The sequence below is a fragment of the Nesoenas mayeri genome, assembly GCF_963082525.1.
Source record: "Nesoenas mayeri genome assembly, chromosome: 4".
NCBI lineage: Eukaryota > Metazoa > Chordata > Aves > Columbiformes > Columbidae > Nesoenas > Nesoenas mayeri.
This window is the reverse complement of record NC_137540.1, coordinates 22704132-22724685: the sequence shown is the minus strand read 5'-3', so window position 1 is coordinate 22724685 and position 20554 is coordinate 22704132. Positions and strand designations below refer to the sequence as shown.

Below are 20554 nucleotides of genomic sequence, written 5' to 3'. Positions count from 1 at the left end.
AGGGCCACTGCTGCTTCTATTCAGTCTGAATAGAAAAAGGAGTGGGCTCCAGCTGCAGAAAAAAAAAAAAAAGACTAGATGTTAGGAAGGACCTCCTTGTGGTGTGAACAGATGAATGCTAGAAAGTCATAGGATTCCCATAATTGAAATTTTTAAAAGAACAAGACAGCAAAACATCTTTCAAGAATGCCTGATTACAATTGCCTGTGAATGGAAAGGTGGACAAGATGACCTTTCAAGATTTCATCCAGACCTTTTTATGATTCAATATAGTCATTTTGCCGTCAGTTTTTGGTTTTTTTTTTTTAAGAATGGAGGGAAGGAATGCAGTTATATGTACAACTTTTTTCCTCTTTCTCTGTCAAGTTAACCTGAACTATATCTATATATTACATAGTGTCTAAATATAGTCAACAAATGCTATTGCATACTTTTATACATATCCTTACTTAAAAGAAAAATACTTTTGTGTATATATAATTCATGTATTGACTAACAGGAGTTAGTGTTAGTGAGTGCTTTAAAGATACATTTTTTTAATGCAATAAAATATTGACTTAGTAAAAACTACTTATTGCTTGATAACGAATCAACTACTAATTATAGTATATTTCATTAATCTACCAAATAATCATCTTGATTTTTATAATTTTCTTTGCTTCATTGTAAATTACAGAATATTTTAATATTTTTCTTGAACTATGAAATATTTGAAATATAATTTCTTAGAATGTCAATAGGATGATTGGACATTGACAAAATTAATTTAAATAATTTCAATGGAAACCTTCTGAAGAATTTTTCTTACAAGTTGGGAGAACTTCAGGCAATGTCTTGAGGCAATTTCGTAGTTCCGTGAGAAATAACACTTATACAGCAGATGGAGAGAAACTCATGGGTACTTAGAAATTATACTTTCCTACAGTCATGAAAATATACATTGAAGTGTGATGAAAAAAATGAAATTTGAATGAATTTAATATTTTAGTATACATTTTTGAATGCCATTTAAGTCCCCTAACAGGAAAAATAAATTGCGGCAATATGAATAAAAAGCTAGACTTCTAATAGGCATTTTTGTTACTCTATTTGACAGGTTGCATATAGGATTAATATTGCTTATCATGGTTGTCAATTTGGTTTGAAAATCTGGTTTCTTATAAACATTTTAATATGGTTAGGGAATCTTTTTCTAGACACCTTTGCAGATCACATAACTCTGCTTCAAAATGCATCAATTATTTTCTAAAGAAAATAAAAGAACATTTCATTATATTAAAGAAACTAAGTATCTTTTATAGCTTTTTATGCATGGTGGCAAACAGGGAAACAAATTAGCAGTGTTAACTGACATTCTGTTGATATTACTTGTTTGTAAAAAAAAAAATCTTTTTAGTGAAGTTTACTTACAAATTTTTGTTTCCACAAGATAGAGGACAATTTTCATTAGAGAAAAATTGTATTTTAATTATATGTAGAATTTTATAAGCATTTTAATAAGAATCCTTATATCACAGATTTTATCTTTGCTTTTTTTTTTTTTTTAAATATATACCAGTATAAACACTGTGTGCTAGATTCATGTTGATATCCACCATGAATTCCTTCATCAGTTGTAATGAAATCAAAAACATGGCAGGAGGAGTGAAGTGTTGCTCATCATTAGGATATCTCTCTATACGCTGTAAAACTGGTAAATTCCCAGAGAGGAATTTCTGAAACTAATTTTCAACACAATTGTGCTAGAGCAAGAGCTTCAACAAATCATACAGATGTTTTCATTTTCTGTGAAATCATATAAATGAAAGAAATGTGGGACAATTCTGCCATTTCTATACATGTGCTGAGTGCGTAACATTTCAGAAGGGATCCAGTAGAATTTGAAAAAGTATGAAGGTAATCAAAATGATTAGTCAGAAAGGAAAATCTCCAGAGGGAACAAATCTAAATTGACGAGAATCCTTTAGCCTGCCAAACAAGAACACTGATAAGGTGATATAGGTCTGTAGTACCCCGAATGGAATATAGAAGAGTGAGTAAAGAATTAATATTTACTGTTTTCACAATATGGGAACTAGAACCATCCACTGGAACAGTTGGGAAGCAGTTTTAGAATAGCCAAAGGAAAAGCCTTTGTAGATGAAATTACAGTGTGGAACCTATGCTTAATTATTTTAAAAATCAAAAGCACAGGTTAGTTCAAAACCATTTAACTGTAAGAAGCTGACAGACTGTTGGTGGAAAGATTGTATTTTCCCTGTGTTAGTCTTGCAGTCCTTGTCACTGTTACAGGTGAGATACTAAATGGTCCTTCAGTCTGGCATCTTCATGTTGTATTTGTGTGAAACCACAACTCCTTCTTCCCTGCCCCCCCACTAAAAACAAGCAAAAATGCATTATTTAATCTTTTTAACATTCTCAGGTGTCTGAAATTTCCATTATTAATGGTGTTAAACACATGAATAAGCATCTGCTGTCTTAGTGTCAAGCTATGCATTTGATGTGAAAATGTGAAGAAAAAAGGAAAAAACCCCACGGAGTTGAGAAGGACTGTTAAGGATTGCAGTTACCAAATACATGAAGAATATTTGTAAACATGATAAAAATGTAAATATTTTATTCTTAGGTTTATTCACTGGTTTAGAAAAACTGTTGGCCTTTAGCTAATGTCATTTTCACTGGTATAAAGCCATTGAAAATTGGCACCAAATACTACTCAATTAGAATGGCACAGTGTATCTGTTTGCCATCCCTTTTCCCATGCATAAATGCCAGCACATGGCCAAGATAAGCAAATCAAATAAAAAAGAAGCTCCTTTTGTAAAAATGTATCATTATGGTGACGATGAAAAACTCATTTCTGTAGTAATGAAATAATGTTTTATGAAAAATTTCTAATAGACTAACAGAAGTTACTCATAATTTTTAAGTTTCCAGGCAGCATATTGTTTTCTGTAATCTAATGAAAACAATATGTGTTCTAGTAAGCCAAATGTTTTCTGATCTTGAAAGAAATTAATGAATTGCTGTACAGATGTATAAAAATAAAAACATCAGTAACATATGTAATGAGCTTATGTTTTAAGTATTCAGAATCATGGTGTGGTTTCATATTTGTGGTGCATGCTGTTATCAAATTAATAGCCCAGTGTCTCTGCTTTTTCTTTGTTCGTTTCTATCTGTTATGATAAAAACTAGGGAAACTTCAGAGTACTTTCTTTTTCACAAACCTTCATCCTTGCTAGTTCTTGTTCTTTCGCTTATCCCATTAAATAGTTTCAAACCTCTTTTTATCAAGTACTTGTCAAGCATTTGGTACAGAAGCCTGTTTTTACCCTGTGTAGTTAATTAAGGTGACTGTAAACAAAAAGATGTACAATTCAAAGCCAAGCAATGTTTCACACAAGGATGGAGGTGATAATCACTTAATTCCTGCTTCATCTTTCCTGTCTTTGCCCTGGCTACTTCGGATTGACCTTGTCTGCAATCCGATGACCTCCCTGTTGCACTCGGCCATTTGGAAAGCTGCTCATGCCATAGCTGGCCCTGAGGGGCTATCTGGGAGACCACTCATCCATTGACCCATGGCAAGACTGGGTTTTGATCTGCTGAGCTTCTGACATAGCTACATGCTGCACCCACTGTAGACAAAGCCAGTGGGGCAGTCTGGTTGTTTTTTTTTTTTTTTTTTTTTGTTTTTGTTTTTTTTTTTTTACTTTTTAAGCACTTTGCACTTGCTGTGTGGAACACCAATTTTACACCAGTCATTTGCTACAAAATACACTTCCTGAAGCAATTAGACATATTGATCCTTTCTTTACAAAGGAAGTAAATTCTCAAATTTAATGGCTCAGTTTTTCTAAACCCATCAAATTGTGAGGTTTATTTGGTGTATTTAAGTCTCAGTGTCAAGTTCCACAAAAAAAAATAAATCACCTTTTAAATATATTAAGGGCAGAAATATATGTTATATCTTAATAGGCTTTTTCTATTAAGTGTTATGCTAGTATTTTGCAGTCATTTATAGCAGTGTGTAAATAAGGTTCTAATCACATTAACTTAGATATGTTTATGTATATGCTTCTTCATATTTAACAAAATAAATGACAATTTACAAAGTTGCATGTCTGTTTGTAAAACATGGTAACACTCCTCTTATCTGGGATAAAATCCTTATGATTTTGAGCTTAATGTTACTTCCTGGCATGTTCAATTCTGCAGTAGAAGCTGCCATTTTCTGCTTTAAGAATTCTTTGTTTAGCTATCAGCATTACTTGGTTTTTCTCATAAGACTTTGCTATATGTGCTTGTCTCAACCCTCTTTAGTATAGCAAGCTCTGCCTGCAGAAGCGTGAGGGGCGGGCCAGCCATAGAGGTGTTCAATGCCCTGTTCTAGTCCCATTCAGCAGAGACCTATAGAGCACACTTGCTTAAAGTGGTGATGATCCTGACAAGGAATTTAGTGCATACACAGACCTTGTAACCATGTGAAATTCCTTCCTTCTTTTTTCTTTTGTGGGTGTGTGAAATTATGCATGATTCTTCCCTGTAATTATAGACTGGACACATAACTGAGTTAATGACCTTTCCATGAAAGAAAAATATTAGCTTGATTCAGCTTTGACTTTTTTTTTTTTTCTTTTTTTTTGTGAACATGTGGTATAACTCCAGGTATTTTAAACTTTACAAAAAATTCTTTCTGGATATTGAACCACTTTAGATAATAGCCTAAACATTAAGTTCTTAGACCCTTAATGTTAGAGAGAATAAGAATATAAGTGGGTTTTACACCTCTGTAATTAATATATATGGCACTAGTTTCACACAAACTATAGACTGCAAGTTGTGCATTAACAATTTAAAATGTGGGTTGTATTAAAATGTGAAAGAAGTGGTTTTCCCCAGCTTCTTAACATCTTTGGTTGCCTCTTGCTTTTCACTTAAGATACTTGTACCTGTGATGTTCATTACTTCTGTTTTATAAGTTTCTCTGTGGATAATATGCAATTTAAACCAATGTTCTGACTTTTTTTTTCTTTATAGCCTGTTGTGTCTTAGTTCTTTGTCATATTAAAAACATGATAAGGATTTAGGATTTCTAAAAGTTTAAATTTTAGAAAGTAGGAAGGAGGAGATTTCCTCCTTTAAGGGGAGATGTCTGTGGGAGGATTTTGTATATTCTCTTTTCCAGTAATTATTTTTTTAACATGACAAAGTGCATCCTCTGACATAATTTATAATATGGCATTGTTTTTCATTTATGTACAGGAATTGATTCCTGAATTCTATTACCTCCCAGAGATATTTGTCAACAGCAACAATTACAATCTGGGAGTGATGGATGATGGAACAGTTGTGTCTGATGTTGAACTTCCACCATGGGCCAAAACCCCAGAAGAATTTGTTCGCATGAACAGACTGGTAAGATGGCTATCTTCTATTGTCTGTCAAGTAACATTTGTCTTGCAAGATTCTTCTGAAATAGTTTGGATCTTTGTTTGCAATATATGGCTGTTTATAATTTACATAGGACTATGGCTGAAATAATCTGAAGAAATGTTAGATTTACAAGTTTAGGAAGAACAAAGGCATATAGTATTGCTTATTCTTTAGAATTGCTCAGAAAAGTTTGAGCACAGCCCCAATATGCATGAGATCTTATCCCATTTGTTTGTCATCTTTTGGAGTTCTAAAGAGGCGGTAAAATCATCACTTTACAGAAGACTTGAAAAATCTTGCTTAATCATAGAAATATTTGTCACTCTGATTACCTAAATGTAATTTCAGGGTTTTTTTTTTCAATTTTACGCTCTATTTAACTCCAAAAAATTTGTGAATGCCTCAGGAAGGAAAGCTGCGTTTAAAATTTTCTCCCACCTCTTCTATTTCTTCCATTAAATTGATCTTTTTCAGAGCTGTTTTTACAAGAAAATAAAACTGAATTCTCCTTTGCCTGCTTCATTCATCAAGCCTATATTACTCTTCTCTTCCCTGTTTTGGAAAATCCTGTTGTTTGCACTGCCTGTCTTCACTGTGCCCTCTGGACAGTGCAATGAAATACAGAATAGGTGCTACAGTATCATTGTTGGTGTTTCAGTGCATTCTCAAACCTATTACATTAGGCTCTTCTCAAAATGAAAGGATTCTGTATCACTGGCAGTCTAAAATAAATAAATTAGAGAAGCTTTTTTTTAACAAATCCTGGAAAATGAAGCTGCTGTTTTTATGTGGTAGTCACAAAACTGGGAAATACTAAATTAAGGCATGGGAACTCTCAAAAGTTTTTCAGATATCAGACTTAGACTTAATAGTGTCCTGGTATCCCTAAATTATAATAGAAATGGGGATTGAAAAGTTCTGTTGTTGGCAGAACAGCAGATCTCATATTCATTGCAGAACAATCACATCAGAAGAAATCTGTGACTGATAAGTTATCAGAATGCTTTAGGCTGCACTTTTACTGGTAGGATGATACCATGGTCTTCAGAAATGTTTTTTGGCTTAGATTTCTTCAGGCAGTTGTAGGATGCACCACAATAATTGCAAATTTTGTATGCTGAATCTAGTATTTTACTTTATATAGAAGTATGTGCAAATTTTATTTAAACAAGGTATAAAATACACTAACATTTAGCAGGACTACTTGGCAAACCATATTCAAACACAACTTTTGATCTTCCAGTTGTGCTGATAGGTAATAGGTTATGGAGGTAGCCTGACACCCTTTTGAGCTTGGCATGTGTTGGTGATTTCTGGATAACCTGAGAAATGAAAAGCTGTGTTCTTAAGCAGACTTGTTAAAGGCAGCCTGTAGCCTTGATCTCTCACCACGGTGGTATTTTAGCTTTTGCATAATATATAGTTCTCATTCTATTAATTACGGATCTGGCTTTCCCCACTGTGAAATTATTCTCCATCTCCTGCTTCCTTCTCTTCTAAGATTTTAGCTCTTAACTTTCTTTTTCTCATTTCTAGCCTTGGTGCCAGGTTTTTCTCACTCGCACATCTCTACACTCAGACACCTAACATTCCCTCATCTTTCCATAATTTCGCAAAGCCTTTAGTACTAGTGTCTGCTTTTCTTGCATCTCTCTTTGATATCTCTCACTTGTGCTATATTCTCAGGATGAAGTGCTTTGTCAGCAGAAAGTAGCTGCTTTTTGATTATTACAATTAAACTCTTGGGCACAAAATGTAAAATCCCTTTAAAGTTGTCATGTAGAGAGTAATGATCTTGTTCCATATTCCGAATGTATTTTTTTTCATGATAAATCTACAATTAGCACATCTTAATTTTGTTAAATCCTGAAAAAAAGCAGTTTGGAACACTCCAAAATGAAGGAAGTGCGCATTACATATCCAAAACTTTCATTCAAATAAAAAGTAGTCTGAAAACAGTATGTTAACCTCTGTATATTTGAATGATGAAGATTAAAATTACTTCATCATTTTCGTAATTTTATTCAGCATTTCTTATGAAACTGAAGTATCATATTTATTGTCTAAATATAACTAATGTTTCCTTCTCATATACCTTTTCCTGAAGTAATTATTCATTAGTGTATGTGACTTTTGAACTATTTTAATCAAAAAGACACCGTGAGTAATCTGCTCAGCTTCCTAACTTCTGCTGTGAAAGTCGAGTTTGCAGTACCACTTGTTAAACGGCATATTGAAAGAACATGCAAAAGTTTCCATAAATTAGAGTTTTTCAAAACAAAGAACTTTTGCAAGAACATGCAATTTTTAAGTATCCCACAACTGGACAGTTAATAACCAAAGTAAGAAATAATTTACCAAGTGATGGTTTATTAAAGTATGTCAAACATCATCCCTTTTCGTGATAGTGTAGGTCCCCGACACTGTTGCTATAATTCAGATATCAAGTTTTGGTCAGCCTGGTAGCATTAGATTTAAACCTCCATGACAGTGAATTGCAACAACCGCTTCTATGTGACATAGTTAACCTTATTGTGGTGGTGGTGGCCCTGTCCGTGCTGCTATGGATGATGCTCTCTGTAATCTGCTGGTTTTGCAGTGGAATAAAAGTGAGAAAATTACATGCAAATATTAAATTACTTTTTTCTTTTTAATACATAGTGGATTTGATACCAATAGCATCAAGTCATCATAGTTTTATTTTAAAGTAGAATAGGTGTGTTTAGGAAGAATGCTTAAAGCTCAGTTCCTCACAGATACTATCAAAAAAACCTTGCTACAGTGTGGCATGGGCTGATTCATTCAATTAATATTTCCTTGCTGCTTCCTGGTTCAGACAAAATAGTGATTATAGTACTTTAAGTGTTCTTTTTGTAAGCTATCACACACAGATATTTTTTCCCTTTGCATTTCAGTTTACCTCTTTAAGTCCACAGATCTTATACAATGATTGGAGCTCATGAAATGCATACTGCTTTGATCTGTGACCTTTTTGTGGTGCTAATCGGGTTCCTGATATCATTATACCTTGCTCATTAATCATATTTCCTGCAGCCCGTCAGCCAGCCAGACAGCCCAAGCCCCTGTTTGCAGCCTTGTGTTGGCAGGTTTCTGCTTTTCCAGATTATTACAGTGTGATACTTTGGCTTCTCATAACCAGACCCACATCAAGCTGTGTGCTACAATTAAAGTCAGATGGTCCTCAGGTTCAACAGGGATATTCTGTTGCAGCTGTCTGTCTTTCTGGAACAGACCAGCAAGGGGAACAGATGATATGTAGGACAGTGTATAATAACAGCTTGTACAGTACTGGGTCAATAGCAGGGGTTCAGAACATTAATTGACAGGCTGATAGCAGATTTAAAACTGATTCCCAACCCATTTTTTAAATTCTATAATGTATGTATTTTAATTGAAATAGATCATTGCGTGTCTTCTCTGTTTCCTTTGAGAGAAAAAGCAGAATGGTGTATAATTAAAACTGGGTTTTGATTGATGGAATGTCATGATGAGCTAAATGATAGCATCAGGATGTCATTATAAGCAATACAAAGAAGTGTAAAATGCATGTATTGCTCATGCATATAGTTGGTACTTTATATTAGATTGTGATTGTACAATATTTTATAATAGCACAAATCAGTGTAGCAGAATAGGATGTTTTTCTCTGAGAAAATCTAAAGTTTGATGGAGAAGTGACTGAGTTTTTACCATTCTGAAACATTGTTATATACCTGTAAAGCTCTGTATTATACTTATGTTATTGCATAACTGCTAAGACATCTGAAAATATTTTTCAGTTTACACAGATGCAGTTGACATGGTTATATTATTGTACAGTTCCATTACTCTCTCTATATATGTAATAAGAATTATAGTATTAACTTAATAAAAGTAAGAAACCTATACACTTTAAAATTAGATAAATTATAATTCCTCCCCTCAACAAAACAGAAAAATTCCAAATGCAAAATAAGATTGCAACCTTACTTTATTATTTCAAAGTGAGTTATGGTATCGTTAGGGTTATTAGTGTGTGAGCAAAGGGAGAATGCTAACTTGATCCGATATGTAACAAAAAGATTTTTCTGGGGTCTTCTGTTGGATTCACAGTCTTAGTTATGTTAGCTGCCCTCCTTTAGAATAGCCTTCTGGTTTAGAAATTTAAGTTCACTTGGAGTTAGAGATAAATATCCCATTAAAGCTGACAGAAATTTTATAATAGAAAGTAAGCATTCTCAAAGATCAGGTGCAACCCAAAGAAAAATTCCATATGTCTCACTAGGAATTGCTAAAATCCCAATAAGGCAGTCCTGTTTGTTCTAAATAGCGAAGTGTTCTATTTTGTCCTGTCATTGAAGGCCGGATGTCTGAATAGGTAAGAATTAATTTAAAACTATTAATCAATTGATAATAACCAAATTTCACACAGCTTTGATGAGCCTCAGCTTTTTAAGAATTAGATTGCTTCAATGATAATAAAGTTGTTGAAGTCTGTCAAGACAGCTTTCCACAATAAATCTCAACTTAAGTATTTTTAGTGCATTATTGTAGAGTTAGGCCTTTTGTTATTCGTGGTTTATCCATTTGATCCAATGCTGGGGAAAATGTAAGACAAATTAGAAAAGTGATGAAATTACTGTGCTGGATTGAAAGTTTTGAAATTCAATTATCAAATAATTGAAAGTGTAGTGATTGGAAGCTAGGATGCTTTCTGAAAAAAATTAAATACTTAGATACATAAAGGTACTGTAAACAAAATTTATCCTGGCATAGTAAGTAAAATGGAGAGGAAAGTTAGGTAGCCATTCATCCAAATGCAAATTTTAGTGGAGCAAAATGAATCAGTATTAAGAACCACTGGTTGGTAAGAAAGATCTACAGTGAGAATTAGAGGATCATTATTGGTCAATGTGGTGCATTAGCTTTTAGCACAAGCTATTGCACTTTACACCAGAAAACAATGAAAAAGCAATATTCCCTGCCAACTGCAGTTTTTGTGAATCTTCTCTCTGTCCTGTCCATGGAAAGTAAACTGGTGAAAAAAATCAAAAGTGAGTTTCAAGAGCATTATGGTACTTTCAATCTATTAAAACTATGGCTATCAGTCAGAAAAAAAATATTAAAGTAACAGTTAAGGCAGTGCCTGTAACTTGGAATGTACTTGATTTTTTGTATTAATCTTGGAAAAATCTCTCCATGGTATTTTTCCTGGTTCCACAGCTGTGTATTTACAAAGGTGTTAAGCAAATGCTGTAGAAAATTATGTGGCTGTAAACTGTATGAATTAAGGCTCACAAGTGCAGGTTACTAGTAAGAAATTGCTAGTAATAGTTTACTTGTTAAATATTTTAAATGCATTCGAGAGCAGGAAAAAGGCTAAAATGAAAACTGGGTTAACTGGCAACATCAGAGTTGTTATCTGTGCAGTTCATACTTCAGAATTCTAGTTTAAGCAGGATTGGATGCAGTCTTAAAAAGCTAGAAGTCAAATTTGTCTGTGTACGCTGTATGATGAAGGTGCTTCTGGCAATCCGAGGTGATCTGCTGTGTGTATGGAATTTGTGAACTCTTCACTCATCTCAGGCTCTTCTAGGTGGTTCTGTTGGCATGTTAGATACCTGCTCATCTAGAAGAGAGATGATGGATCGTGGTGAAAAAGGAGGAGAGTTTTGATACTAGTTCTTTCAAACTCTTTACTTCAGGAAACATATATGTGATTGAAGTGTTACTTTCATTTGTATTTCTGATGTTTTGTGATTTCATGTAGCTTTTCTTTGGAAATTACAATCCATATACAATATAAGACTCATACAACATCTCCTGAAAGGAGGATATCTACTAACTCTACAAACATTTTAGTTTTTAGAAGAAATCCCTTTCATAAATTAATAATAGAAAAAGGAGGTTGGAAAGTAATCTATAACTGCTCTTCCTGATACATACTTGTATTTCTATGCCACGTGTGTGTAAAGCATTTAAAATACGAATATGTTACACAGTTATTAAGAATGCATCTTAAAACACTAATACTTTTTTATTGATTTCAAGATGTGGTTATGGAAAAGGGTTTGTACAGTAGGCAAGGTTCTGTGTATCAAGCAAAATCAGAAACTTAACAGTCTAATCCACAAAGTTGTCAGGAATATTATTCTTCAGCAAAGTCAGGTGTGAAAGGTCCGGCATATTGGACTTCGTATATTTACAAGTTTGATATTGTTTGATGCATAATTTTTTTCTCATCTGTGAAAACAAAGCAGTCCTCAGAAGCACAGAGGCTGTACCATGTAGGTACTTAACAGGCAGAGGAGCACAGAAAGTCTCTTAGCTGAAGCAATGTAGAATGGTGTGTCAATTAAGCAGCTGGATTATTTTTCTCAAAAAGTGTGTTCCTGACTGCAGTGTGCAGTTCTAGTCATTGTCTACTTTCCCCTTTCAGTTCGTCTCTGTAGAATACCAGCATCAGCATAAACCAGTTTGTTTTGAACCTGAGATAATTGATATTACTGGTGTAATTGTGATACTGTACCAATTACACTTCTTTCATACCAATTCGGCTACATGCATAGCAATTTCATAATCTGTGTTTGTCACTGCAGGATTTTTGCAATTTTAGAATTACTTCATAAAAGTAAGAACCTTTGTCATCTTTCACACAGCAATACTTTTGTGCAAGCTAGAATCAAGATATACTGGATATTTGTAAGCAGTCTTTGATTTAATTATATCACGTACAGATCTGATTATTACCATAGAAAGGGAGAGAAATCAGACCTTTGTTACATATTTTTAAATGCCTTATTCAGATCCCATATGAAGATAAGTCTAGAATAACATCAGTAGTACCAGAAGAACTGCAGGTAAGAGAAATCAATGCAAATGAAAACCTAATCTGTGGATATTCCAGAGGGAAAATAAAAGAATTGTTCAATGTAAGACATTTTTGAAAAGTAGAGAAGAAATATTTCTAAGGGAATGTGATATATGGCCTATTAGAAAATGTTCTGAAAATCTGGGAAAAAAACAAAAGTAAACTAATTTTTCTGTGTGTTCAATTTACTCTGTGTGTATAAGTATAACTTACTTTTATTTAACTGCTGTCTAAGAAATATGGTGAGAAATTCACATTTATTTAGATCCAATTCTGTTGGAAAATTTGTTATACTAATTTTGAGGGAAGAATTTTTATTTAATTTGTAAAAGAGGCTACTCTATAGGAAAGATAAATACATTCAAGAATATGAGGGAGGTAATGAAAGGTGAACTTGAGCCATGTTTTTGAATAGAACTTGTTTTAAGAATGCTGAAAGCATTCAGTTTTAGTTTCATAACACATCAGAATATACTAATATTGGAAGATGGGGTTTGGATAATATATATGATGGAATTCATTGAAGGGGTGCATCTGTAGGACAAAGTTAATATATGGTAAAAAGGAAAAATGCAATGATGTCAACAAACTTTTTTTTTCCTTTTCAATAACAGTAACATAGGTGGTATATCATCACTTGTTAGCAAAAAAAAATTATCTCATTTATAACCAATCAGATATATTAATAGGAAGGGAAAACAGAGTTTGTAAAATCTGTTCTTTCTATAATAATAGTTTCTTTTTTTGTTGTTTTAATTTGTGATTCCTGCCATCTCTTTAAACTCTGCATATAAATTACTTTATTGAAAATACAACTAAACTCTGGACTTCAAGGTTGCAAGCAGAGTAAAATTAACAAAAAGTCCACACGTGCTTACATGTAAATAATTTCTGAAAGTGTAATAGGTGTCAGTCTTCCTGAACAAAGAAGACTTAATGGAATCATGGAATGTGATTTCCTGGGCAGTTTGTCTGTCTTTGCTATTTTGGAAAAAATAATTTAAAGAACCTGGGGTCAAAATTTGCCATTCTTCATCTTTCAGAAAATTCAAGGTATTGAATAATTCTGTTGTAATTCTCTCATAATAATAAAAACCAAACACAACAACAAAAAACAGCCTACCATATCTTAAAAATCGTTTAAATTCTTTGCTAATCATTACAACACTACATAGTTACCTGTAATGCATCTGTTTTAGTGAAGTCTGAGACTAACCAAAATGAGCAGGAGAAAAATGAAAAAGTAGAGTACAAATGATTTAAGTGAGAGCAAAATCAAACAAAAAAGAGGTTAAGTAGTAAAAAGAGCCTGGATGTAGCACAGTCAGCAGGAAACAAAGCCTAAACTAAAACTATGAACATTCCAGATAGTGATGAGAGATGCAGATTTTTCAGTAGAGTAAGAGAATTTATTATTGCCAAGATAAAAAGTACAACATGGAGAATTATATGCAGTTGAGAAAGATTATAAAAAGCCAAATGATAAGACAGTTTGAGCAGATACAGGTAAAAAAAAATAAAGGAAACTAAGTAAATGTGCTTTTATCCAAAAAAGTTGATTGGAAGCAATCTAGACAGATTTGCTTTCAGCTCTTTTGTTGTTTGATGTTGTAGAACTGGTGTTTGAAAGCGAGTCCGTGGAGGACATTAAAGTTATTACTGTGTGAAATGAAGTGGGAAACAATTGTGCTGGAGCCATTGCCCCATTTAACAGGTGTTCGCTAAATCTGTCTTCTGTTTGTCTGTTCTCTGAATGCTGTGCCTGGGCACTTGCTGTAAATGCTATTGTGAGGGATATTGTTGAAAATGTATTAAGAATTTTGATTACCATGGAAAAATTGCATCACAGGCTCAGTATAGGGAAGGGAGAAAAAAGGTTTGAAAGCTATGGCAGCTTCTAACTTGATTAATTAAGAATTACAGTCTGTCATTGGAGGCTGCTTTGCAAAGAAATATTGCAACTTGTTCCTCCTGTAGGGTGAACTCCTGATGGTCAGGACTTCCATACAACAGAATATCCTGGTGAGAGATCTGGTAGGAGATGGTGCTGGTGCATTTGTTCCAATGTTGCCTAAAGTTTATTTGTAGATCAAATGTGAAAATATGCTGCTAAATTTAAATTCGATAGGTAGTTTGTTCTAAATAAAGTATTTCTAATATAGTCAGAATGTAGAGAAGTTTCCATTCTAAGTGTTGGAAAAGAAAGTGAGATTTGGATAATATTTATGTATGTGGAGCTGTGGAGAAAAAAAAAACCTGAGGATTTGTGGTCTTCAGCTGAGGTAGAGGAGGGGTTGAGAAAACACGGCCATCTGTGCCCTACATGGAAGGATACAAAAAGAGTCAGCTGAGGCCTTGCTTTCAGTGCTTTTCCCTGGCAAGACTCCACTATTTGAAAGCCTGAGACGAGGAACAGTAACATTGCTGAAACCATCTGGGGTACAGAGAAAGCTTATGACAATAATGTGGAAGTAGGAAGAACTCACATACTAGGAAAGAGTTTCTTCTTTCTAGAAGAGAAAAGAATAAGAAAAAGCATAGTAAAAGCATACAAAATAATAAATAATGCTGAGAAGATGCATCAGGAAATTACATTCTCCATTTCATAACATAAGGATCTAAAGATGGTTCATGAAATGAAAAATTAAATTTTACTACAAGGTAATATTTTTCAAAGAGCATGTCATTAGACCCAGGAACATTAAGAGTAACAACAGGAACCAGAAAGGGACTGTGGATGTTTCTACAAATAAAAATATATGTACTTTGTTAGGCAGTACAAAATGTGATATGAAATACAAGATCTTACATTTGGCGGTTAAGACAAGCTCTAGAGGAATATGTGAGAGTTTTACGAAAGAAATACTACCCCATTTCTTCTTGCTCTAATAAACAGAATTATCTTTTTCTTCACCATATCAAGTTAATAGTGCTTTAGTCCTGTACAACAGATTTTCTGACTGTAGAAGGAAAAATCTGAAGACATAGCTCTAAAACGTAGGGGCCTTGCAGGGATGTAACTTAAGGTAAGTCCTCCATCTCTTCTTCCTATCCCTCAGCACGCTTCCCCATCTGTGTCTTTGTTCAGGAACAACTGCTTGCAAGGCTGTACTTGAAACTAGATCACCAAAATGATATGAAAAAGCCTTGTTTCTAACCTAGGTTAGTATTTCAGTGGTCTCATTTACAATGTTGCTCTATTTGTGGTTGCATTGGCACAAATAACAGCATAGTTAGCTGTAATACAGTGCAGGTACAAACATTTCAGAGTGGAAACTTCTTGAACTATTTTCTCTGTCAAGGCTGGGATCTCATTAAACCGCAGTCAGCAGTGCAGACTTGTGGAGCTAGACAAGCGCTTATTAGCTGTGTGTCTGATACTGGTTTAGCTCCAGCAGCACGGCACTCTGCAGGGAGTATCGTGCAGCTGCTGGAGGAGCGTAGCGGCAGGCTCGTGATGGTTGTGTGCTTTTGCAAAAGCAGTGAGTGGAAATGGATGGAAAAGGTTGCTGCACCCTAGCCCATCTGCTCAGCATCAGCCTCCTGCTAGATATTCCCTCACATCTGCCAGTTGTTACCCTTTAATTGCAAGTTCAGGTGTAGCCCTTTTGGTTTCAGGAGAGGCCAAACTATAGCCCATCAGTCAAGTACGAGAATGTGTTTAGCAAAACAAATGCAGGCTTTTGACAATCAAGGTCATGCTCACCTGAGTCCATACATGTACTGGACAGTGGATACCTTCTGTCAGATGACTGGTCCACCCTTAAATAATCAAGAACTGTGGATGTCTTTTCTAGTTTCTCTTTTTGAAGTAATTCCAGCAACCCCAAATCTCTTAGGCTGTATTTTTTAATCTCAATCTTTATTAGTTAAAAGTCTGCACATCCTGGTTGCAAGGTACCCCTTAAAGTACCTTACTTGCTGATCTATTGAACTGCATCCAGTAAAATTTGCTAGGTATGTAGTCAAATGCAGAACCAAATCCAATAGAAGACCAGTTTTAATTAGTTTCATTCTCTGATAGCTATTATAAAAATACCATTAACTCAGAAACTGAAAGCAATATAACTTCTGCTTTTGAAGCATGAAAGTTCTCTCTGAAATAGAGGCCCATTGGTAAAAACACCAGAGCTAGAATTCCTTGTGCTTGTGCTCACCTGACTCTTTCCAGATTAGTTTAAGTAGTTTAAAAAAAATGTTTTAGCTGTCTAGGTTGGTTCAGTTTGACTGAAATATGTTAGGGAGTCCTCATTTGCTACTGTCTGTAGCAGATCTGAGGTGAAGTAGCTTTTGGCAGAGGTGAGCTTTAACGAGCAGCAGACGGCCAGTATATCTTCCATTAATGTAGCTGCTATGTAGGCAGATATTGGACAGTATCTCTATAAAAATATACGGTTTAGGTAACTCGAAGGCTCTAGAACCAAGCTAGCCTGGCTTCTTTCTTTTGGAAGTACTTTTCTCCATCTTAAATACTGAAGTTTCAAATTAATCTCCAACATATTAATTAGATGAAATCTATCTATCCCTCAGTAATTTTTTTCTTTTTATTCTGAAGTTTTATTTCTTCTTTGGATTTTATTTAGGTAGACTAGTATTGTTAATAAAAAGCAACAGCTTGTAAAGCAAGATTAAGGGTATTAATAATAGCAATAATGTAATTGACATTCAAGTAGGTCATAAGAAGACAAAATTCTGCGTAGATAAAAGTGAACATAATATACACTCTCGTGTATATTGTGATGTTTTTTGCATTTGTCCTTGTCCAAATGGGTAGAATTTCTCTAAGTCACAGTTTAAGAAGTAGTTTTGGATCCAATCCAAGTTGTTTGCAGGGAGAGTTGAACTGGGCTCATAAAAACATGAAAGGCTCAGCAGTATGCAAGTAGTTTAGAGGAATTTGATTAAAAATATTAGGAAGCACAAGTGGTTTTAGTTTTGCAATGTGTAGAATGAAAGTAATGTTGGATGATTCGGTTATAATGTCTTTTTTTTAATTAATAAAAAATACAACATTCTCCATTGTTTAGAGAAAACAAAACAAAAACTTGTGTAATTGTTTTAGTCATGTTCCAAATAGTATACCTATAATAAAATAGTGCAAAGTATCCTCTTTCTACAAATCTCTGAAAAAAATATTACAAGTGTGTATCAGAAGAGTCCTTAAGGTCAGTGAAGCCTCCTAATTGTTACTGACATTATCTCTTGCCATCTGCTTTCTGAAGCAGAATAAGAACTTTGTAATGAGGATTAGGAGTGGAAGATGGTGAGGGCATGCTCCAAGAGTTGCTGGAGTGTTCTCTGCTTTCACAACAAATCACAGAATAACTTTGTAATACTAGGTTTTTAATATTGATAGTAGGTTGTTAAAATATTTTGCCTAAACTAATATAAATAAACCAAGAATTAAATTTTGCTGCATATTCTGATAGGGCTATTTTGTTCATAGTCAGTTAATTTATTAAACCTTTAAGATACTAAAAGTACATGAAGTATCCATACTGCAGTGGACTTGGATGTCTGCATCCTCCCTTCAGACCCATGCAAGCACATCATGCAGACACTCCCTGGGCCCATGTATACACCAGAAATAAGCTATGATTAAAATCCATTCCAAAGCTCCATACAAACATAGCTCATATCCAGAGCTTTTTTTAAGCCTAGCTTTACTGCTAGTGTGTACAGATCCAGGCCATTCTCAGATTTTTAGCAGATGATGTTCTTCTCTGTTTACTGAACTCTGTCCCCATTGCAGTTTGCCCTGCATGCATTAGTAGTTTAGAATAAATTTAGAAGAGAGAAATATTCAGATTAATTATTTCAAGTGCAGATGATTCTCCCAAATATAGTGAGAGGTTCATATTTTATTGTCGTAAGCCACTTAATGGAAGATTTTTCTTTGCCTTGAGATTCCTCCATGTGACATGTCATCTAACCTGATTATGACCCACTTACAGGCCCTTGTACCTGAGGTGCAAGTAGTGTGCTGACTTGTGTTGTTTTAGCTACCACTTTGATATTGTGCATATGTAGAAGACTGTTGCGAGCTGGGCTGTGCACCAGAAATGAGTAAATGTACTCAGGAGTCAATTTTATTTCTGGCTACATCAACATGGTTGTATTAGCTCAGTTTTATATCTGAAACTGTAAATCCTGCTGCTTTTGATTTGATTTATACACCTTTCTGCTGCAGCATATAGAGACATTATCCTAATTTGGTTGATCTGATGATGGGCAGGCAGGCAAGAGGATCAGATAAAACAGCCTGGCAAGCTGGGTCTTGCTGTGGTCTGCCAGATGGCCATCTCTGTTATATGTCAGTTTTCTCACTCCCCTAACAAGAGTAAGTTCCAGTGTAGGAGGAAGGTAAGAAATTTATTCCATTGGTATTCCCTGCAGTGAGCCACAGGGTTTCCTAGAGACGGATGCTTCTTTCTTAATCACAAATCTTTGACTGACAGATTCCCCCTTTTCCTGCTCCTTTTATCATGAGGTTTAGGATGTTGTGAGAAGTGAGAGAGTGAGGAAAAAAGACAACCAAAGTAGCCTCCAGAATGTATGTTCGCCAGAGGCCAGTTGTGAACTGCAATGAAATGCTACGTATCAGGGTTTTCAACTCCAAAGATCACTTTCTGCAAAGAAGGTGGTGGGACATGAATAGTGAAAGAAGAGCTTAGTGACAGAAAGCTGTGATACAGGCAGAGAAAAAGAGAATTTCACAAGAAACTAATGCAAAATTACACTGAGGAATCAGTAGAGTGGCCAGGTCTGTTCAGTTATTCTGGGGCTTTTTGCGTTACTATATGTAAATACAAAAATGACAAGGATATGGAAGGGATTGATAAATGAAGACAGCTTTAAAGTCTCCAGTGATTACATGGAGATCCTAATTCAAGAACCCAAAATGAAATCTATTTGATATCTTCCTGAAGTCTTAGGTTCATATATTAGATATGAAGATCGTAGTGAGACCTGGTCTCAGCAAGAAGATTAACACAGCTCCTTTGGTCTCCACAAAGTATGCTGAAGCATATTCTTCTTAAGAATGTGCAATTTTTGTAACAAATGAGTATGGGAAATGTAAATGCTGCTATTAATGTTAACAAGGAAATTCTGGACATAAAAAGTGTCATGATGGCATAAAAAGCTGGGATTTTATTCTCAGTAAAAATCTTTGTGTAATCTTACCAACAGAATGACTGTTGCAGCCTCTTACGTGTTCTACATTACGTGAAAACACTAGAAGTGATAAACATGTGGTCTTACATAGTTAAAAAAGGAAGCCACCCTGCCAAAATGTAGAATTTAATTTGTGGATCCCATGTAGTCTGATTATAGCAGTAATAACCTTTTGAATGCATTTACTAGTAAGATTAATGTAGCTTTTTCCATTTTCCTCTAAAATTGTATTTTGGATTTGAAATGTTAGGATCTGTGAAATTAACATTCTTATTTTCAGAAGATGGCTGTATTTCCATAGTACTTCAATATAAAATCATAGTTGCCTTCATTAACTGAAAAGGTCACTGAAATACATGGCATTTTTAATATGGTGTTTGAGAACAGAACTGCCCCTTTCACTTATCTGATCACTTCATGCATGTTAGTTTTCTATCTTTCAAGCAGTGGGGTGTAAGCAAATTTCAGGAATTTTTAATGTTCTTGGAGTAAGCTGTACATTTGTGACCCAAGGATTAGTAGATAGAGGGTAATACCTCTTAATTTGGGGTCATGAATGCTCAGTGGTCATGTGCTGACCTTACAGTCATTACATGTCTGCATTCACATCATTCAGTTGTTTGCTTTGGTAGCTGAAGGGCCTTTGCACAAAGCCAGCAATAGGAAAACATTAAGAAAGTGTATTTTGGTTGTGAATTCTTTTGGAACTATGATTGTATACCATCTACTGCTTTGTGTTTTTAAATGAGCTTAGAAATCAACTGCAGATTGCATGGAGACACATTCATTCACCATGTCAAACAACTGAAGTGGTCCTTTTTGCTCTCTTTGTAGGGCTTATGGAATAAGTTCACAAATATAAAGTACTTTCAAAAACAAAAAATGAAACTAGATCTGTATGCCATTATTCATTTCCCTTTAGCTTATGCCTTTACATGTAGCCTCGAACTAAACAGTCGCATGCTGTTATACTTCTGTTGGCTGTATTCAGTCTACAAGATGAACAGGGCTCATATACTAAGTTACTCAGTAATTTTTTCCTCCGTGCTGTTATGTTTATAGCTTCAA

The 20554-nt window shown here is 34.6% G+C and overlaps 1 protein-coding gene across 1 annotated transcript in view; it reads left to right on the top strand.

Annotated features, from left to right (window-relative positions):
• LRBA (LPS responsive beige-like anchor protein) overlaps positions 1-20554 on the top strand; it is a gene marked incomplete at both ends in the record, with an annotated part of 409769 nt that overhangs the window by 308950 nt on the left and 80265 nt on the right. The window contains one exon of the mRNA XM_080343895.1: positions 5269-5421. Coding sequence (XP_080200021.1) covers positions 5269-5421 — 153 coding nt within the window. The remainder of the gene's footprint in view (positions 1-5268; positions 5422-20554) is intronic.